General features: G+C 39.8%; 1 protein-coding gene across 4 annotated transcripts in view; it reads left to right on the forward strand.

The window, feature by feature from the left end:
• SERGEF (secretion regulating guanine nucleotide exchange factor) overlaps positions 1-21,644 on the forward strand; it is a 153,639-nt gene that overhangs the window by 81,723 nt on the left and 50,272 nt on the right. For 3 of the 4 annotated variants that reach the window (XM_089521042.1, XM_089521043.1, XM_089521044.1), the window contains one exon: positions 17,750-17,786. The exons of the other annotated variant lie outside the window; for it this stretch is intronic. In XM_089521042.1, coding sequence (XP_089377168.1) covers positions 17,750-17,786 — 37 coding nt within the window. The remainder of the gene's footprint in view (positions 1-17,749; positions 17,787-21,644) is intronic. 4 annotated transcript variants of the gene reach the window in all.

The raw sequence follows: 21,644 nt of genomic DNA on the forward strand, positions 1-21,644 counted from the left end.
CGTGGGGCTGAAATTAGGGCTCGGAAGAGCAGAGTGTCTGCAAAATCTGTGTTCTCCGGGTGCCATTTTGGCACACGTGCATTCAGACAGCATGCGCACCAAAGGGCACGGTGCACAAGAGACGTCACTGTGCCGTTCCCGCGCACTAATGGTGCCTTGGCAGCAGTCGAGAAAGGAGCTGCGTTTTGCAGCTCCCTTTTCGAGTGGATCGCTGCCACACCCGTGCAGTTTGGTGCGGCAATGATCTTGCCCATCTATACAGGGCCTTAGTCTGGATAGAAAAGGTTATGGAATTAGCCTCTTTAGATAAAGTGTAGGATTTGGTGAGAAATAATTCAGTGGAAATATTTAAGAAAATGTGGAATCCATTTATAGAGTATATTAATAGGAAAAGATGAGATACCAGTTGTGCACAATTCAAAATATAAGATATATTAGTTCATTTTATTTTTTATTCAGAATTGTGATTATGAAAGAAAAGTCAATAGTTCCTGTTATTATAATTAGAAGTTAAAAATGAAATGTACATGAAGATTAGAGAGGAGAAATTATATATTAATTTAGAAAGCAGATAGAGGGAAGCAGGAAGTCAAATTTTAATTTTTGTTTTATATTTGGTTGTTTTGTCTTGTGGGTTTGATTTCTCTATTCATATTCAATTGTCTTTGTTAATAAAAAAATAAAAGAAAACAAAGGCATGCATCATATAGAATTATTTAAAAAATAATTTTTTGGATGACAACTGCCAGAATTCCCTGGCCAGCATGGTCTGTAGCCACTGATGTTTTCTGCATCAGGCTAGAAACACCGAATGGCTGTGAGAACTTAATTTAGTTTAGACCAGAGGTAGGCAACCTACGGCCCACGGGCCGGATGCGGCCCGGCAAGGCCTTGGAACCGGCCCCAGCCCGGTCCTGCTGCCGGAGCCTTTGGCCTCTCGCGTGAGGGTGTGGGGCCTTTGGCCTATCAGGAGGAGGTGGGCAAGGGGGGGGCAAGCAGTGGGCAAGGGGGGCAGTTGTCTATAGAAGCCTCAGAAACATGCATTTATATTAACATTTTTTTAAAAACCAGCAAATTTTTTCCCGTGTCCTCCATTTTTAAAAAAAGTGTCCTCCATTTGAAAATTTTGTCTTACATTTGTCCCGGTTTATTTATTTACTTAATTTTTTAAAAAAATTATTTAATCATTTATTTTTTGGCTTCAGCCCCCCAGTTGTCTGAGGGCCAGCAACCCGGCCCCCGGCTCAAAAAGGTTGCCTACCCCTGGTTTAGACTGACTACACTTGGACCATGTACAAATAACTATCAGTTTTCATTTCTTCTAATTTTTTGTTAGTTTGATAATAATAAATAATAATAAAATAAAACTTTTATTCTGTCTGTAGCAAGACAATCAAAGCGGCTCACACTAAAACGTCCACATACAATATAATACATAAGATTACAATGTCCCCTTCCCCTTTAAAAAGAATTAAATATATTACAGTTAAAAGAGTCATGTTTTAAAGTCTCTTGGTCCCCCCCCCCCCCCCAGGGATCAATGTGCATGTAAAGAGAGAGGTATTTTTTTTAATATCTGCCATGTATTTCTGCTTGTTGATTTTAGGGTTCTGTCTTCCGGAATATGAAAGGGACATAATGTGAGAGATGAAGTATAATGAAAAAATAAAGTTTTAACTAAAATACTTTTGTTCAGCTTAGAGCAGAGAGAGAACTGTTTTCATATTCCCTTTATCTTCTATACTGGGGATTATACTGAGAAGAGAAGAGTTTGAAGGAGTCCTTTGGATGTGGCTTTCCTGTGCATGTACATCACCTCCCACAGAGCTCCAACACATGAAGTATAAACACTTTCAAATCTGGTATGTGCGTCTGTAATCTCATTAGCATTTTTCTGTCATGCATAACTAAAAACAGGCTGTAGCAGTGCTTTTATCGCTTTATTGTATACTGCAGAGATGCACAATTCCTTATTAGGATCTCACACACACTGAAAAGCATGCATCGCTAGAATGGCAAGTTTCATCAGCTCAGTGATTTGCTATTGTACTTACAAGCTAGAGAGTTGCCCTTGAGTGTCAAGGGAATAACTTCTGGAAAATCAGTTTTTGTTGTATCAAATGACTAAATAGTTTTGGGATCCAGAACTTTTCCTATATCCAGTATCTCTTGTGGGGGGGGGGGGGGAGGGGAGGATTGGATATCTAATGCTAATACAGCACAAGTGACACAAGCCCCCATGGTTTAACACAACTGGCACCAAGACATGGGGATCTATAAATTTTACAGAGATTGCCCAATTGAATAGAGGACTCACTGGACTGGTTTCTACTGTGGGAAGCAGAGGAGCCTAGGCATCTATATTGTGGGTGTCTTTTCTGGCGAGAGTGAATTATGACCCCCTAACCTGATGTAGGGGGTAAGGACACTTCTATTAAAGACTTCAGGGCCTCATTACCACTTACCTCTTGATTTGCTTCCTGCACCGATTTCTGAAACTGGCTCAATAAACAGCGTGGTTCCCACTATGTTTGCGCCGGTTTCAAGAATTGGTGCAGGAAGCAACAGCCGTGGCTTCTCCATCATGTCTCCCTCCGTCCTTCCTGGCCATACAGGGCGGAGGAGAAGCCGGGGCGGAAGGAGAGAGGCAGGCTGTGAGGACAGAGGACTGAGGACGGAGCATGGTGGTATGGCTGGGAAAGCCACTGCCAGTGGGAACCAAGGCAGATTTGAATCCGATTTGATTCCGCTTGGTTCCCATTTGGGCTGAATCGATTTATTTCCAAATTGTCTTTTTGACTTGGGTTAAATGGGTAAAAATGGGTAAAAACCATGGGCCCCCCTTTCCGAATTGCTTCAGGGATTCCAATTAAGTGGGAACCATCGTGGTTTAAACTGGATTGGGATCCAGTTTAAACCGTAGTGGGAACAACCCCCAGGTTTATTGTTGATGTTAACAGCATTCGACTTGATCTTGACTCATGGTGACCCTGTGGGTGAGACATTGCCAAGACTCCCATTGCTCTGCTCAGGTCCTGTAAATTCATGCTTGTGATCTCCTTAATAGATTCCATCCATCTAGCATGCAGTCTTCCTCTCTTTCTACACCACCTTTCCTAGCTTTCCAATGTCCTAGCATTTCCTAGTGTTCCTAGCTTTCCTCATTTCCAATGAGTCGTGCCTTTTCATGATGTAGCCAGAGTGAAAGACTCAGTTTAGTCATTTTGGTTTCCAAGGAGATTTCAGTCTTGATCTGTTCTGGGACCCATTTGTTTGTCTTTTTGGTTGTCTATGGTATCCCCAGCATTCTTCTCCACCACCACATCTCAAATAAATTGATATTCTTCCTATCTGCTTTCTTCACAGTCCAGCTCTCGTATCTGTACATAGTAATAGGGAATACAGTGGTTTATACGATTCTAACTTTCATGCTTAGTTGTATATCTGTACTCTGTAGGATCTTTTCTCGTTCTTTCATAGCTGCTTTCTGCATTCCTAGTCTTCTTCTGATTTTCTGACTATAGTCTCTGTTCTGGTTAATGTTTGATCCAAGGAATGGTAACTCTTTTACTGTTTCTACTTCCTAATTATCTAGGTTGAGATGTGTAGATCTTCCATGGTCATTATTTTTGTTTTCTTTAAGTACAGCAGTAAATTTGACCTTTCTTCCTTGATCTTCCGTAGTAGTTGTCTGCGATGTTTTCTGCTAGTAAAATTGTGTTGTCTTCATATCTTAGAGTGTTGATATTCCTTTCTCCTATTTTCACGTCTCCTTCTTCTGCGTCCAAGCCTGCCCTTTGTATAATATGTTCTACATATAAATTGAACTGATAGAGTGAAAGGTATCCTTTCAGATACCGGGGGGGGGGGGGGGGAATTAAGAGAAATGAACAGCGTGCCTTCACAGGGAGAAGAATTCAGTGCTTTAAAGCAACACAAAAAGCTATATGTGTATTTGGCCCTCTAGGATGGTGGTCCTAATAGAGGCCAGATGGACGTGATGACTAACTGAGGTGACTAGAATCCAGGGTGAACAACTAGAAGACTTGGAGCCAAGATAAATGTCAGGCATTAAACAGGCCAGTATCGATTCTTGTATCAAATGAGAAGGCAAAGGAATCGGAGGTGGTATGAAAATTGAAACACAGACCAATATCCAACAACAGTGATGCATGTCAGGAGCTGCTGACAGTAAAGTGAGGTGTAGACAAGAAAGTGAGGATAAATCTAACCATAAACAATTCTTGCATTTGCATTGGGATGGCAAAATGAGATAGGCAGGCAATAAGTAGTGAGACGCAGTGGTGTCCCTGCAATGGTTGATACCTGGTGTGGGGGTGTGGCTTTTGGGGTGGGCGGGACTTCTGGCCCCAGACTTCTGGTGGGGTTTCTGGAAGTCTGTTAGCGAGGGCTGGAAGGATGATAGTGAGGGCTGCAGCCCAGGAGAGTGCCAGCGTGGCCCAGTAAGAGCCTGCCCGGGCCTGGGGAGAACTAGCGCAGCCCAGGGGAGTGCCAGCACGGGCCCATGCAGTTCCTGCAGGGAGACAAGCTGGTGTCAAACCTCATCCTGGGGTGTCACCTGGTGTGGCCCACATTCCCAGCAACCCTCCCCTCCAGTGATGCTACTGGTGAGAGGCAAGGCTGAGGACCTGCATAGAGGTCCACTGGGAAGCAGGCTTTGGCTTTTAACTGGTTCAGGCACTTACGCTGTGGTTTGAATGTTTCAAACTTTTAAATTTTAGTATTTTAAGTGACTTCTTGTGTTTAACAGAGTTTTAAAAACATTTGTATTATCTATTGTTTTAGCTATATTTTGTTTTTATTTATATTGTAAACCTCTTTAGTTCTCCTTTTGGGGGAAAGGCTATTTATTCAATAAATCAATGGAGAATTTTTATTCCTGTTACTTTGAATTCTCTCAGTCACAGTGAATGTTAAGATAAAAAGAAATCTTGAGGTTTCTTCAACATAATATTTTTTGTTTCCAGCCTTGTTTATGTGAAGGAACCCCATTTCCAATAAATGCAGGAAGATAAATGGCATGCAAAATTATGTGTATCTTTTGGCAGGACTTTGTATTGCATAGACTCAGTGCATCCTGTGGTCACCATCTGCTTTGCACTGTGGAATGATGCAGGGGGATTTCTTCACAGTTTCTGTCACAGAAGCTGAAGTCTGAGTGTCAATGAGAGTGGCAGACCTGGTTATAGGTTTCTTTTAGAAACTGCTGATTTGTGAATGCTATACCATTCTGCTTTAAACACACACACACACACACACACACACACACACACACACACACTCCTTCCCTGACGCACAAATTTGACAACCCCAGATAATTTCTCCAGGTTTTGTTTCACAGTCACCTAGGAGGCAGCCAACCCAATAGATTTGCCCTGCAATTTTGGAAGATCCCCACCTCCCAGAGATTTCTCTAGCAAGTAGTTCATGATTATTCTTGCTTCTCTGAAGAATTAATGAAACACCCTTGCTAGCTTGTTCATGGCTAGTCACAGCCTGTGTTCATGACTGAAGAAACAACTTGAAAGGGGCAGCTTGGGAGTCCCTAATGTTAAATTATATTATGAAGTTTTGTATTGTAGGAATAGATAATACTTATAGATGTGAGACTCTTGAAACTTGAAACCATAATATAAGAATTGGTTGGCATGGTTAATTTTGGTATGATAAAGATAAAGCACATGCTGAATTTAAAAATCGTTGTATGAGTCTTCTTAACTACAGAGAACCTTTTTAAAAGGAAAGGGTGGATTAAATTTGGAAATGGTTGTGCTACAATGATCTTTCCTATTTTGAACAAGATACAAAAGGTTAAATCAAGAAGTGATTCTTAAGGAAGGCAAAGATCTTAATTGTTTTGCCTGTATGCAATTTAAGGACACATTTTATTAAGACAAGAGAAATGCAACTGTAGAGATTAGGGAAAATGAGTTTTATTTAGATTTATATAAAGATGGCCATACAGTTTAAAAAGTGTATGCATGGCTTCTGAAACTAGAGACAAAAGATGATCCTGTAAAAGAGTACATGATAAGGTTGGACCAAAACTTTGGGCATACATAATGTCCGTATGGATGTATGCAGTGGGGATGTGGTCCAAACATATAAAATTTACTTTGTGCAGTAATTAAAAAACTCCAAACCTATATGTGATGATGATGATGATGATGATGGTGTGTGTGTGTGTGTGTTGTGTGCCTTCAAGTCATTTCTGATTTATGACAACCCTAAGATAAATATATCATGATTTGTTTTTTTGCGGGGGGGGGTTGGGGGGACAAGATTTGTTCTGAGCAGGTTTGCCATTGCCTTCTGAAGCAGAAAGGATATGACTTGTTCAGAGTTGTAGTCCAACACTCAAAACCACTACACCAGATAGTATCTAGACCCAAATAAGCTGCTGAAAATGGCCCAGGATATTTCAAATCAGTGCTGGGGATGTCAAGATAAGGAGAGCTGCTTTTTCATATGTGGTGTATTTGCAAGAAGATTAAAAGTTTCTGATCCTAAGATTGATATGTTAACTCAGAACATTTTAAAGGTAGATTTTGTAATGTTGCCAGAAATGTTTTTACTGGGCATTATGAATAAAGAACTGAACAGTAAATTTGGATCAATTTTAAACAGTTTTTAAAAAAATTGTTTCTCATTGCTATATTTCTCAGCATCTGTGCCAATTAAAGAGAGACCATATGTGTGATTGTCTACTCCATACCTGCAGGACAGGAAATCTAGACATCTGAAATTTGGCATATGTACTGAGGGGACCATATGAGCATGCAACTGAGGTTCACTTTTGAAAAATTAATTATTTGTAGTTAATTTAAATCTCTTTGCAATCTTCTGTATGTTTCCAGTCAATAGTTGGCACACTTCCTTAACCATTTAAGAGCTAGCTGCATCCAGGCTTGGCATATTCAGATTTCTAGACTTCTAGGGAGTTGCCTATGAGTCAAAGGCATGATAAGAATTGGCATGGTGGACATGACTGCTGCCTTTTCCGGGCCCCTGGAGTCATAATTTTTTTTAAAAAGACTATAGAATGTTTTTGGTGTTTGGTAAAGTAGGTGGGTGAGCAGTGGGAATAGATGAATAAGTACATTGGTGGAAAGAATAAAAAACAGTGAAAAAGAAGAAATGTGGGAAAGAACACAGAGAAAGAGAGAACATTGGGATGGGAAAAGAGTAACATCACCTGGGTGGGCAAGAGAAAGAGCACCTGTTTGAGCGTGGAGAAAGAGAATCACTGTCTGTAGAAGAAAAAGAGTACAAAGGTTTGTGTGTGGGTAAGGGAAAAAGAAGAATACCTCATTAGGTGAGAGGAAAAGAGCACTGGGATGTGGGATGGGTGATACTAAGAAGTTTCTAAGCTATGAAACATTCTTCTTGGTGTTATGATACTCACGAACATTTTGCAAATGAAAACTGGGGCATGTGTGGTCAAGCAGCATCAGAGGGTGGTCAAGATGGCATGAATTATTGAAGAAGAACCCACAAGCTAGGAGAGGCTGCAGCAGGTTGCTTTTTGCCTGAGCCCACTAGGAAGGGCAAGATCTGCCCCCTCATTTCCCCACTACTTTTGCACTTTGAACTCAAGGTGCAGCAACTGAAGTAAGATGATGATAAAGGTGAAAGTGGGAGAGGGAGAGAGAAACTGACACTTTAAAAGCAGGTGAAAAATTGGGATGACAGAGGATTGATTTTGATTGTCCCTGGCAAATCAGGACAGTTGGAAGATACGTGTTACATGCTTTCAAGTTGACTCCATCATAGGTTGGTTTTTTTTGAGCAACATTTAATCAGAGAATATTTGTCATTGCCTTCTTCTTAGCCTGAGAGGGCATAATTTGCCAAAGGTCACCTAATGGGTTTCCATGGATCAGTGGGGATTTGAATGCTAGTCTTTCAGAGGTCTAGTCCAATGTTCAGACCAAGTATGCCAAGCTGGCTCTTTATGAAAGAACAGAAGTTACATGTTTTACAGTTGTTGTTTCTTGTTGCTTTTTTTAACATGCCTTGAAGTGAATACAGTACTGAATTATGGTGACCCAATCCTAGGATTTTCTTGGCAAGATCTCTTCAGAGGAGGTTTGCATTGCCTTTCTCTTAGGCTGAGAGAGGGTGAGTTGCCCAAGGTTATTCAGTTGGTTTTCATGGCTGAATAGGGATTTGAAACCTGGTCTCCTAAAATCCTAGACCTTGGGCAACATTCAAACCATTACACTGCATTGGCTCTTTGTTTCTACTGATACTTAGTAAATAGTATTATCTTTCATATGCCTATGTACAACTTCTCTAAATGTTGCATTGTCTTGAATCATCCTGTCCAGTTTATCATTTTCAACGAGGAGGGAAGTATTTTCTTGCATTCAGAGACATAGCCATGTTTGTCTGGAATATCAGTATGCAAAAGGATCTTGTAGCACCTTTGAGAATGATACAGCAAAAGAAGTTATAGCATCAGCTTTACGGCTTCATCAATAAAAGCATGTTTATAATAAACTGCATTTGGTCTGTTCCTCATCATAGATGTTGGTGGGTATTTGCAAGGTGCTGTCTCCTTATCAAGACAGATGTGATCCTGAACATTTCAAATTTTAGGTTCTTTGAAGCTGAGAGTTTGTCTGATTAAAGACTTGCTTCTTTTTCTACATCTCCTGAATTTTTGCATGCCAGAATATAGCTGGGATATGTCAAACAGCACAAATCAGTGGTACAAGACAGTAATCAAGTGCATGAAGAAACAGCAGGAGAAAAGAATGATTATGCAGTGTTATATAAGCATTGATCTTTACTGATTTGCAGTTTCTGTTACTACTCATCATTCCCTTTTGACTTCTAAACCCAGAGTGAATAAAATTATACTCATTTCCAGACTTGTCTGGTTATGTTTAAAAACAAAACAAAACAACGAATTGATGGTAGGGATTTTAATATCCCTGTGACTAAAGGTAAATCTCAAATTTGATAAAATATTCTAGTCTAAGTAGCTTTTAGATAATCTTTTTCTCTCTCTTTTTTTAATTTGTGCCATAGCCTTGCATTACATTTTCTGTGGCATAATCATGTACTAGGACATTCACTTACTCATCAGAATGTGTGTGTATTTTTAAAAGTACATTCTAGAGCAGTGGTTCTTAAACCTTGGTTCTTCACATGTTTGAAACTTCAGCTCCAAGAATTCCTGGCCATTGTCCTTGTTGGCTAGGACTTTTAGAAGTTGAAGTCCAAAGCATCTGGAGGACCAATGATTAAAAGGCACTGTAGTAAAGGAGAGGGCAATGGATAACCCTGCTTTCTTTGCAGTCCAAAGTTGTGATTTTGTATATTAAACTATGAAGAAATGCCTTTATGTGTGTATAACCTGAGGGCCATGCTGGATGAGTTGGTAAGAATTATAGCTTTACGTTTGGAAGACTGTTCTTTGGCAAAGGTTGATTTAGAAAAACCAGGATAGATTATGAAGACAGGTCTCCATGGACCCTTTCATAGTACATAGCACTATGATTCTAATTTAGTTGCTATGGCTCCATCCTGTGGAATCCTGTTCTTAATTTGATGAGATACCAGAAGTTTCTAGGTAAGAATTCTGATTACTCCTTCCTGAACTGCAAATGGAACCATAGTGTTAAAATTGTTTACTGTTGAAGGGCCCTAGATGTAGGGTACACAAATACACTGTGCATCCAAGTTGTTCTAATAATATATCCTTCTCTACTGAATGCCTGATGTTTGCCATAGCAGTGCCATCTATTTTGCTTCTTTATAACAATTGGCTCTTTACTGGCCCTTCTGTTCCCACAAAATGGAACACATTTTATAAAATGTTGATGTAGACAAGTGATGGTGAATCTTTTAGAGACCGAGTGCCCAAACTGCAACCCAGAACCAACTTATTTATCGCAAAGTGCCAACACAGCAATTTAACCTGAATACTGAGGTTTTCACTTAGAAAAAAGCAACTCATATATTAACATCTTTTGTCTTAAAAGAAAAACACAATAACAGAGCTTTCAATGATACTAACAACTTTTTATTGAAATATAAATGTTTGCATTTGGTATGCTTTTGAACAATTAATGTGATTTTTGTTGTTGTATGCATGGTTGTTGTATGCAAGGTCTAACCTTGGCTTGTGCTTTGTAAGTTTGAGAGCAACACATGCAGCACTTAGGTCAGCTGTTAGTCTGTTTCTGGTTTCAGATTTGATATAATTCAAAGCTGAAAACAGCTGCTCACAAGTATAAGATGATCTAAACAAAGTAAGGAAAGCAATCCCAAGTGCTTTCATTAATTTAAAATTATTTGGCAGAGAATTCCATATTTAAGGATTTCATGTTCAGAACTAATTATTCTACCCTTTGTCATCCCTTTTATCTTCTCAAGTGTTTCACGCAAGTCATAGAATTTATTTTTCCAGATAGAGCTTTCTTGAAATTCCAATAGCTCTATTTCCAGATTTTCTAAATCTAACCAGTATAAGCAGGAAAGATCAAGTTCTTCAAATTTGGCTTTATCTGGAGAAGTAAGAAAACACAGGGTTGTCGCCATCTTACAAAACTGTAAAAATCTGTTATAAAATGCACCTTTGCAGCTGCTACAATGCGAGAAAATTCCTTGCAGAATCATAGAATCATAGAGTTGGAAGAAACCACAAGGGCCATCCAGTCCAACCCCCCTGCCATGCTGGAACTCTCAGTCAAAGCATCCTCGACAGATGGCCATCCAGCCTCTGCTTAAAGACCTCCAAGGAGGGAGACTCCATTACACTCCGAGGGAGTGTGTTTCTTGGTGAGTTGTAGGATTGTCTGCAAATGTTGTAGAATTTTCTAAATGCATTTTTAGAATTGGAAAATATTTCAGCTGCCCACTTTCAAGATCTCTTTCAAAAACCTGCAGTTTTTTCTCAAATGTTTTGACATCACAGAACATCATTTCTGCAGTTTTCCCTACACCTTGTAGTTGTTTGTTCAGTACACTGAAGTGTAGTGTAAAATCTGTAAAAAAACATGAAGTTGGTAAGTTAGGCTATTTCAGTGAGCTGTCGATATTCCTGCCCTTTTTCATTCATAAACAGCCTAATTTAATCCAAGCAGGCTCCAATCTCACCAGGACTTGTCCTCTGCTGAACCACCAGGCATTATTGCACCTAAGTAAACAATTATACTGTGCCTAAACCTCCTCAAGAAGTGCTTGAAACTGTCAAATTCAGAGCACGAGCTCTGATGTAATTCACCATTTTTGTGACATTTTTGAGGACATTGTTAAATCTTTTGCCACTTTCCCTGCACAAAGAGCTTCTTCATGTATAATACAATGGAACTGAATTACTTGATTTTTTGTTTCTTTGACAAAGAACTGTATGAAACCAGATGTTTCCCCCACCATAGAAGGTGCCCCATCACCAGTAATTGAAACCACTTTTTCTGGTCTTATGTCTTGTAACAAAAAAACCTCAACTACAGCATTGTAGATACCTATCCCTTGTGTTCTTTGAGGCAAAGAGACCAGTTTCACCAGCTCTTCTCTCATGATGTGACCAACAGCATAACACAAAATTACTGCTAGCCTTGCATGATTATTTATACCTTTGCTTTTATCCAAGCACATGGAGTAACAGGTTGCCTTTTGTAAGTCATTGGTGAACTGCAGACTAACATCACTTGCCATGCGCTGGGCTCAATCTTTAACAGCATTTCTGCTAAGTGACATCTTAAAGATATGTTAAATAATTTTATCCTTGTTTGGAAAATCATGAAAAAAGGGAATTACTCCCAGACAATATAGCTGTTTTGATAATATCCCCATCAGAGAGGGGCTTACCATGTTTTGCTATGCAGAGTGAAATGTGAAAACTGGCAACTGTCAGTTGATTTGTTCTAGAAAGATAGTTGCAAAAACTAAGATACTGAGAATATTTCTTTAATTTCCCTTAGAATCATAGAATCATAGACTCGTAGAGTTGGAAGAGACCTCAAGGGCCATCCAGTCCAACCCCCTGCCATGCAGGAAATCTAAATCAAAGCATGCCCAACAGATGACCATCTAGCCTCTGTTTAAAGACCTCTAAGGAAGGAGACTCCATTACACTCCGAGGGAGTGTGTTCCACTGTCAAACAGCCCTTACTGTCAGGAAGTTCCTCCTAATGTTGAGGTGGAATCTCTTTTCCTGGAGCTTGCATCCAGAAACTCTTTTATTTCAGTTTTACCAAGTTTGACAACACTTTTATGATTGATGTCAAGGTGCCGTCTGACACTTGATGTGTGACACACAACACTTTCATTACACAGAATACCTAACACTTTCCCATTGCATTCAATCACTTCAAATGACTCTGTCCAGACCTCTTGGAATGGTCTTCCACTATCTGTTTTTGCTTTTTTTTTTTTTTTTTTTTTTGCTGTGCTCATTTTTGGGTGTTCAAGACTTGGAATCTACACAAAATTAAAATAAATAAATAAATAAATAAATAAATAAATAAATAAATAAATAAATAAAAGACCCAATACAAATCTGTCCCGATACCAAAAATAGCTAACACTGTTAGTGTTAGTACATGTGCTGTACTTGTGTTGGACCTACTTCTTGGGGAATTTGCATAAATAAGATGATGTGGAGGTGTAGCACACATTTCCCAACAGAGAAGGGGTGTAGACCTTTATTATCTATACAAGCTCTCATTTTCCCATTAGCAGGAGCCCCCTTTAAAGCCACCATCTGGGTGGCTTGGGAGCGTGGCATTTATACTCCACATGCTTCCACGCCGCCCTGAAGCTGCCTGGACATGGGGTGGCTGCCTAGACATGGGCGGCTTCAAGGTGCTCTGGCAGTGCAACATTTATACACCACACACCGCCAGAGTGGCTTGACGCTGCCATGGGGCTGCAGTGGGATGAGAAAAGCTGCCCTTTGCTGGCAAAAAAGGAGTGGCTTTTTGCTTCTCCTTTTTCAGCCGGCTTCAAGGTGGATTGGGGCATGATGTGTGTTTGCTGTGGGCCCCAGCCGTCTTCGGACGGGGTGCTTTCAAGCTGCCCCTTCCACCTGTCTTTTCCACCACCTACTTAAAAAAAATTGAACTCTTGTTGACTACCCTATATGCAAACACCAATATGCTTCTAAAGATACTCTATGGGAGTATGAAAGGCAAGAAAGAGGGATCATCCCAGCCAGATTCTTGTCTACGATGGAAGTTCTCTGTTGTAATGAAGCCCAGTGCAGTGGCCAACATAGCTGCCCTTTAAGTGTTTGTTGAAATGTTATAAATGCCACAACTAGAGTGTGAGCTTCTGTGCATATGTTAGTGAGACTGTGTAGTAAATAACCATTTTCTTCCCTCTCCTTTTCACCTATCATAATGATGGTGGTGATGGATTTAGCTCAGTTCTTGAAACCATTTGAGATAAAATTCCCACATCTCAAGCTTCCCTTGCTTGCTCCATTTGCCCTTTAGTCAGCCTCCATACAGTCTGTTCTTCCTCCTTCCCTCCTTCTGTTTCTCCTATAGCTCTTGCTCAATCTTTTTTGTTCTTACTTCCTACTTTTCTCTGTTATGTTTTGGAAAAAAGCAAACATTGTCCAGGAAATTAAAGGATGTCTTCCCCATAGAGGAAGTTGGTCCAAGACCACATCTCTTCTTTTTGCAATCCTTTAGGCTGTGAAGGGAGAATATCTTTTGCACCTTATGGCATGCTGATGAGTGAGGCAATGAGGGGATTGGTTGGTTGGTTTGGGGATACACACTCTTCTCTTAAAAGCTCATGTATAGTATAGACATGGTCTCTGAGTGGTTCAGGGAAGGTTCCACAGCTTCAGTTCTTAAACCTGGTAGTTCCATCGATTTAGGTCTGGATTAAGAAGGACCCTAGTTCTGTCATGTAAAATGGTGTCTCATGTATACCCATGGTCTCTGAAACACCATATATATATAAAAATTTCAAGTGTATTTTCTCTACCTGGTCTTTCTTGTTGTGTGCCTTCACATCATTTCCAATTTGTGGTTATCCTCAGGTGAACTTATTATGAGGTTTTCTTGGCAAGATTTGTTCAGATGATGTTTGCCATTGCCTCCCCAGCCCTCCCCAGACTGAAAGCCTGTGACCTGACCAAGGTCACCCCGGGCTTTTTCACACGCGGATCTATGTGCTTCCATCCCAAAAAGGGTTAAAGTGGTGGTGTCCCAGAAAAGAAAACCTATGTGCTCATGGTTATCACACAGAAGAACACAACAAGGGGTTAAAGGCACATTACTTAGGGTCAGATTCGAATTTGGCTATCAAATGGTTGAGGACAAAGCCCTATTGCTTGCTTAGAAATACCTTTTCTGCACATGCTCCAAACTATCATTTCCAAAAGTGCCCCCCCACATGCCCCAGGGAGGAAGGGGAAATGCGGGGGGGGGGGGGAATCCTGTTTGCCCAGAAGCTGTGTCAGAGGGAGTCAGAATGAGGCTTCCCTTTGCAAACTCTATAAAACCACACACACACATATGAGAGAGAAAAGAGGGGGCTGGGTCCATAAGTCTGCCTGATTCTACAGAGGGCTTATACTCCCCAATGCCCTCCTTTTCCAGGGCATGTCCTCCATTTCTCCCTCCATTTTTTCAGGAGGAATGCCAAAACGTCCTCCCTCTGCCTTCTCCCAACAGCTGATTAGAGGCTGCAAAGAGGAGGAAAAGCAGCCGGGCGAGGCTGAAGAGGGGAGTCTGTGTGTGTATCCCTTTAAGAAGAGAACATTCTCCCTCTTTTGCACAGCAAAGCACCCTGGGAAATGAAGGTATCTGGAGGCTTGCATTTTTAGATGGCTGGCATTAAGCAAAGAGAGTGAATTCGCAAGCAAAATGGACATGCAAATATGATAGTTTTGCGAATTTGCTTATTTCTTGATTCACCTCACATTCTCCCTGGATTCTGTTCTGATTGCGTGCAGCATCATGTGGAAAGCAGCTGCGAAATTGTATCTAATACCTTGGATGACCTTGCATTACCCCCTACTTTAACTTTCCAATTTTCTCCATGTGAAAAAGTCCCCACTGAGTTTTATGGCCAAGTGGGGAATTGAACCTTGGTCTTCAGAGTCATAGTCCAGTACTCAAAGCACTATGCCACGCTGGCTAGATGCCTCCTTTTCCTTTTCCGCTTTTGTGTAGAGCACAGGGTTCTTTTGTCTCATTTGCCAGCATTGCATTAAATACATAGGTTTCACCACCTAGTTCGATATTTATAATTATCAATAGTCTTGATTGCAGCACTTATTGCTTGATTGTCTGGGGCAGTTATTGCTTATCAATACCCCTGATTGTGGCACTTGAGCTAGTTAAAGAGTCCTTTCTTTATAATCATGGGTTGCAGACTGATTGCCTTTTTTTCTGATTAGCTTAGGTTTTCATGTCAGTAATAAAGGTAGGCTGCTGCTGTGTGTGTGTGTCTGTGGGTTGTCTGGACAGATTTATGAGTATGATTTGCCAGCGTTCACCATTTCTTTAGCCAAGCAACATGCTGATGTGTAGTACATAGGTGCATACCTAATTCATGCTGCAAGGGTGGCTTCCACATGAATTTGAAATCTGTATGGCATTTGGACAGGAAGTTTGTAAAATAGATTGTTGAACTTCTGGAGGTTTGAATGCTTGCGCACATGTTTTTCACAGTTCGTCATGGGAAGGTGTGAAAAACAGGTAAAAAAGAAAGGGATAAAATATAAAAGAAATCCTGTAATATAAAGTGTTGGTTATCATCTTTAAAGCCCTAAATGGCTCGGGCCCGAGTTACTTGAGGGAACGCCTCTCCCTACACAATCCGCCCTGCACTCTCAGAATATCTGAAAAGAAATTATTGGAATACCCAAAGGTTAGATTAAGTTCAACTTTTGGCAAAGCATTTACTGCTGTTGCCCCCAGACTCTAGAATGGCCTACCAGAAGAGATCCGTCTTATTAACACTCTAGATGCTTTTAAGAAGGCACTTAACATGGATCTCTTTTGGCGGGCTTATCCACCTGATTTGCTATGACTGAACCCTGAAAATACTTACCCCCTGTGGATGATATGCACATAGATTGTAATGACATTTTCTATTTCTGTTTTTATAATTGATTGAGTAATTGATACATTGTAGGAACCTGTGAGTATATAAAAATGTAATTACTGTAATGCTGATTTTATCTGTTGTGCTCCTGCCTTGATCCATGGGGAGAGGCGGGAAATATAAATAAAGATATTATTATTATTATTATTATTATTATTATTTATTTCTTTGGAGCTTGGTTAACTTCTTTGACCAGCCAACAATTCAGTATTTCTTGGCATCTTCCCCATATTATATATTAATGATAAAATTACTAAAAATTAAGCAGTTTTATAGATATGAATCTTAGGGTTTGGATTAATGCTCACATACCATCATGAGGACATCCTGTTTCATCCAGAATGATTCTTCTATATGCTTCATTCCCACCCTCATTCTTTTCTTCCAGCCACAAATCAAGCGTGAATTAAATTTTATACTACATAAATATGTGGTGTTAGCTGGGTTTCCTCTTCTTTATTTAAAAGTAAGTGCATGACTTCTGAACTGGATTAAAGCAACTGCATAGATAGGTAGGAAGCATCTGTGCAGTAGAAATAATGCAGTTTGACACCACTTTAACTGCCATGGCTCCACAGAATCCTGGGGTTTGTAGTTTTGTGAGACACCAGCACTCTTTGGCAGAGAAGGCCAAAGACCTTGTAAAACAACAAGGATCCCATAGGATGGAACTAGACCAATTAAAGTGGTGTCAGACTGCATTATTTCTACAGTGTAGAAGCATCCTAAAACTTTCTCCACATGTCCTATTTTTATCTTATATTTATTCAAGCATCATGATGGTGTGTGAGAGGGAAGTGGGGAAAAACTCTAATGGAGAATTTTCTTTCTTTTTGCCTCCATTGGTAGGGAGGCAAATTTGGAAAAGTAAGTGTCATAGTGCTTCAGATGTGATCCTCACATAATTGTAAGTAAAAATGAAAGAGATATTCAGTCACATGCGGTACATATGATATGTAATGGGGTGTAGATTGACAAAGTCTTCATATCTTAATAGAGATGTTTCAATGTTATTCAAAAGTTATTCAAAAGCTACAGTGCTCTTTTTTTTAAATGGTGGTGGTTGAAACTCACTTGCTAGGACTCTGAAGAATATACACTATGTATATGAAATGATAGTATCTGGTTGCTCTTCTCAAAATTTTGTCAGGTTGGAATAAATTAGGTTGGTTCTCTTGCTCTTGCATGCAGGAGTATCCTGAGCAGAATTCCCCTTCTGCTGAAAGAAATGGGGTGTAGGAGCAATTTTTGCTAGCTTCCTTTCCCTTCTGCAGTCCACCTTGTCACTTTGGTGCTGTTCCAGAGTTGTCCCAACCATCTTGGGAGTAAATGGTTGCAAGATCAAACAGGAAAATTGCCAAAAATCTCTTCTTTTCCTATTCTTCCAACAGAATTCTTCTGTGGACTCAAAAGCCTCACATAAACTGAAGTGCACTTCCATCAATGGGAGTCAAAACCTGAATCTAAGACAATGATACAGATGTTCTTTCAGTGGTGTTTTTATTTTGGACTAGGCATAGATGTACATTTCAAACACCGCATCTATTTCTAACACATCATTATGAATGATATTGATAGTAACAAGCATGATTGCATATCTAATCTCTTCATTATTATATTCCCTCTCTCTTGTTTTTCCCCCCAGATTGCATGCGGTTCAGAACACAATCTAGCAATAGTTGGTAAGTGAGTTAATTTTTATCAAAGGCTTTGAACATTTCCTTGTTTTAATTAGAGGCCAAAGGAGGATATATCATTCATACCAAGCTTATCATTTATGCTACAACCAAGCTGCACACTGCAGCAGGGAAATTAATGTTGTATGTAATAGAAATAATCTGAAATATGAACATGGGAATGTTAGCAAAATGCTGACTCTATAGATGTTTGGATCAAAATTCTCACTGACCAGCAGTCAAGGATTTCTTTTAAAAAATCTACTGTAGGTTTACAGTTTTTAGTTTGTTGTTGTTTTTAACAGCCCTTGAGTCAATCTCAACCCATGGTGACCCTGATGATGAGACGTCTTCAAGACCCTCAGTCCTCCACTGCTCTGTTCAACTCCTGCAAACTCATACTCATGATCTCTTTAATAGAGTCCATCCATTTTGCATGCAGCCTTCTTCTCTTTCTACTTCCCTCTATCTTTCCTGGCATTTCTGTTTTTTCCCAGTGATTCATGCCTTCTCATGACGTGTCCAAAGTACGAAAACCTGAGTTTTGCCATCTTGGCCTCTAAGTAAATTTCTGGCTTGATCTGCTCCAGGACCATTTGTTTGTCTTTTTGGCTGTCCATGGAATCCTTAGCACTCTTCTCCATCACCAAGTATAACAGTTGGGCAGCTGTAAGCATGTACAACAAAACACTCACCTCATCCTGAACCAAATTATCAGGTATTACATCAGTTATATTTAATAAAAATAATTCAGGATTCAATGGAATATTTTTTTAAGTATGAGTGTAATTTTTTTTGTATCAATTTCCAATTTATTTATTTTTTTGCTTTACTACATTGCCACCAAAGATGATACAAAGAGCGTCCTTTTTGGTTACACTTCCAACAGTTTGTGTTACCATGCTTACCTATTTTGGCAAGCCTAGTTGTCGTCATATGTACCATCTGAAGAACAGTTTATAATAGTTCTCTTTTAAATTATTACATTTATACTCTTCTAGTTCTTCCCAACAAACTAAATGAAATACACCAGAATATTCCTTATATAATAAGAATAAAAATGTCTCTTGCCTTCACTACCAATAACTTCATTTGCGCAGCTTCCTGTTGTCATTTTAAGAGGGATTGCAGAACAAAACAGAGGTGTTTGGTGTAGGACAGGGTTCTGGACTGCTTGTGTGTTGGGGTAGGGAGTGGTGATGGTGATATTTATCCAGATTTTCATGAATGTGGCAAGTTTTCTGAATGATTTTGGGGCACACATTGCCTGAAAATCAGACAGAGAACATTCTAAAAAACTTTTTTGGGGGAAGGGGGTTTGAAGGTCTTTGAGGGATTGGTGAGGATCCCAGGAGCCACAAAATGGGAGTCCAGGGCCTGTGAGGTGCACTATGTCTATCTGTGTTGTGGTGTGTGTGTGTGAGGTGAGTATCCAGAGGGGCTTTATGTGGGACTACAGGTAGAACGCAAGTGGGGTTCAGGAAAGGCACTAGGGACTACATTGGAAACATACAATGGTTAATGGATTGCACCAAAGAATTCCAACAGTAAATCAGCATGTGCTTTATTAGACTACAGCAACACCTTTGACTGTATTGATCACAAAAAGCTATGGAATGTCTCTTAAAGACATGGCAGTGCTGCTTGTTAGTCCTGATTTGTTAGTCCTGATAGGAAATCTGCACTTAGGACAAGAGATCACTGTCAGAACAGAATGTGGAGAAACAGAATATTTCCCATTTGGCAAAGGGGTCAGGAAAGGCTGCATTTAATCACCCTACTTATTCAACTTGTATGCAGAATATATCATACGAAAAGCAGGTTTAGACTTAGAAGAAGGAGGAGTGTAGATAAGAGCAAGGAACATCAACAGTCTAAGATATGTGGATGACACCTTGTGGAAAACTTAATGGACTTGGAACAATTACTAAGGAAGGCCAAGGAAGAAGTTGCAAAGACAGGCTTGCTGCTGAACATAAAGAAAACAAAAATAATGACCATGGAGAATCTACATAAATTCAACTTAGATGGTGAGGAAATTGAAATAGTTAAAGATTTCTCATACCTGGGATCAGTCATTGATCAGAATGGAGACTGTAGTCAAGAAATAAGAAGAAGACTAGAAATGGGAAGGGCAGTAATGAAAGAACTAGAGAAGATCCTAAAGAGTAAGGATATACAGCTAATCACTATAAATAGATTTGCCGAATCCATTCTATTTTTCATTGCCATGTATACAGTAAAGAAAGCATATAAAAATAAAATCAACTCATTTGAGATGTAGTACTGGAGAAGAATGCTGAGGATACCATGAACAGCCAAAAAGACAAACCAATGGGTTCTTGAATAGATCAAGCCTGAACTTTCCTTGGAAGCCAAGATGATTAAATTGAGGCTGTCTTACTTTGGCCACATCATGAGAATGCATGACTTATTAGAAAAGACAATAATGCCACAGAAGGTGGAGGGAGTAGAAAGAGAGGAAGACCACATGCCAGGTGGTTAGACTCAATTAGAGGAGTCATGGGCCTGAATCGTCAAGACCTAAGCAGAGCAGTGGAGGATAGGGTCTTGAAGATGTCTTATCCACAGGGTCACCGTGAATCAGGGTCAACTCAAGGGCAGTTAACACACAACACAACACACATGAGAGTCCCTTCCTCTACACAGTTAGATCACTGCAACCAGGCATCTGTTGTTAATGTTTCAAGAACAAAAGTTGCAGTTCTAACACCTCAAGACTTTATTCTTCTTCTTTATTTGAAGGAAGGTAAGAAGGAATCTTGAGCCTGTTTACTCAAGGTCAGCTTCTTCTCAGTTAAGTCCTAGAATTCCAACTATATTATGGTAAAAAGCATCGGCCCAGAAAACATTGCTAACAGATTATGAAAGGCGTTTTTCTATGGCAGAGTGAGCACCAATCAGGAACTGTAGATGAAGCTGCCTGATGGACAGATCCCTCCACTATGCTGACAGTGTTATTTAGATGTTCATGGCAGCCTTATAAAGGAGGAGGTGTCATCATGTGTCTGACTTGTGATCCCTGGGGACTTGGTGGGCTGTCACTAGAAGATAATAATTCTCTGCTTCTTTTTCATACTTCTCTCATAGTTGGGGAGAATCTTTTAGCACAGCATAGAACATTAGTGTACAGCAAGAAAGCTCAGCAGGCCGTTCTATTACTTTTATCTATTATACATGATAAATTCTGCTTTGACTAGGTCTGCATTGTAAGAGCTTCCTGAAACACCAGCATGCAGGCTTGTTAACAGCACTGTGTCCTTTTTCGTGGAAATCCTAATCACATCCATTGGTTGTTAAAGGGCAGCTAGTGGGGATTTTTCAAAACAACTACAGATTTTTTATTCATTCTAGCACAGATTTGAGTTGCCCATAGAAATTTTTTTCTAATTGCCAGTTCATTTGTACGTTATTGCCTTGCTGATGACAGGGAACCTTCCTTGTTTTGGAACAGAATTTGATAGTTATATAATCTTAACCAGACTATAAACAACTTTATGGAGTTTTATGGAGCATGTGCAAATGAAAGCTGAGCAACATATAAAAATAAACAGGTTGGAAGTCTAAATACAGAGTCAGTTAATGGAACATAACTAGCAAAAAGTAATGTCAGCAGGAATTGTTTAAGGTACAGGGGATATCTGGGTGATCTAGTCAAAATCAATTTAAACAAATATGACTAATTATGTTTAGGATAAAAGCAGGTCCAACAGAATGACATGAGTTTTATATACCCAGTTGCGAGTCAACAAAATCCTAATTTACAGGCCAGTTTTTCATTCTTTGTAATAGATATCATAGATTGCTCCATTTGCTCCACCCTCATTGGTTGAGTGATTTACA

This window comes from Sceloporus occidentalis, unplaced genomic scaffold (genome assembly GCF_023333645.1).
Source record: "Sceloporus occidentalis isolate IW3139 unplaced genomic scaffold, rSceOcc1.0.p SCAF_4, whole genome shotgun sequence".
Classification (NCBI taxonomy): domain Eukaryota; kingdom Metazoa; phylum Chordata; class Lepidosauria; order Squamata; family Phrynosomatidae; genus Sceloporus; species Sceloporus occidentalis.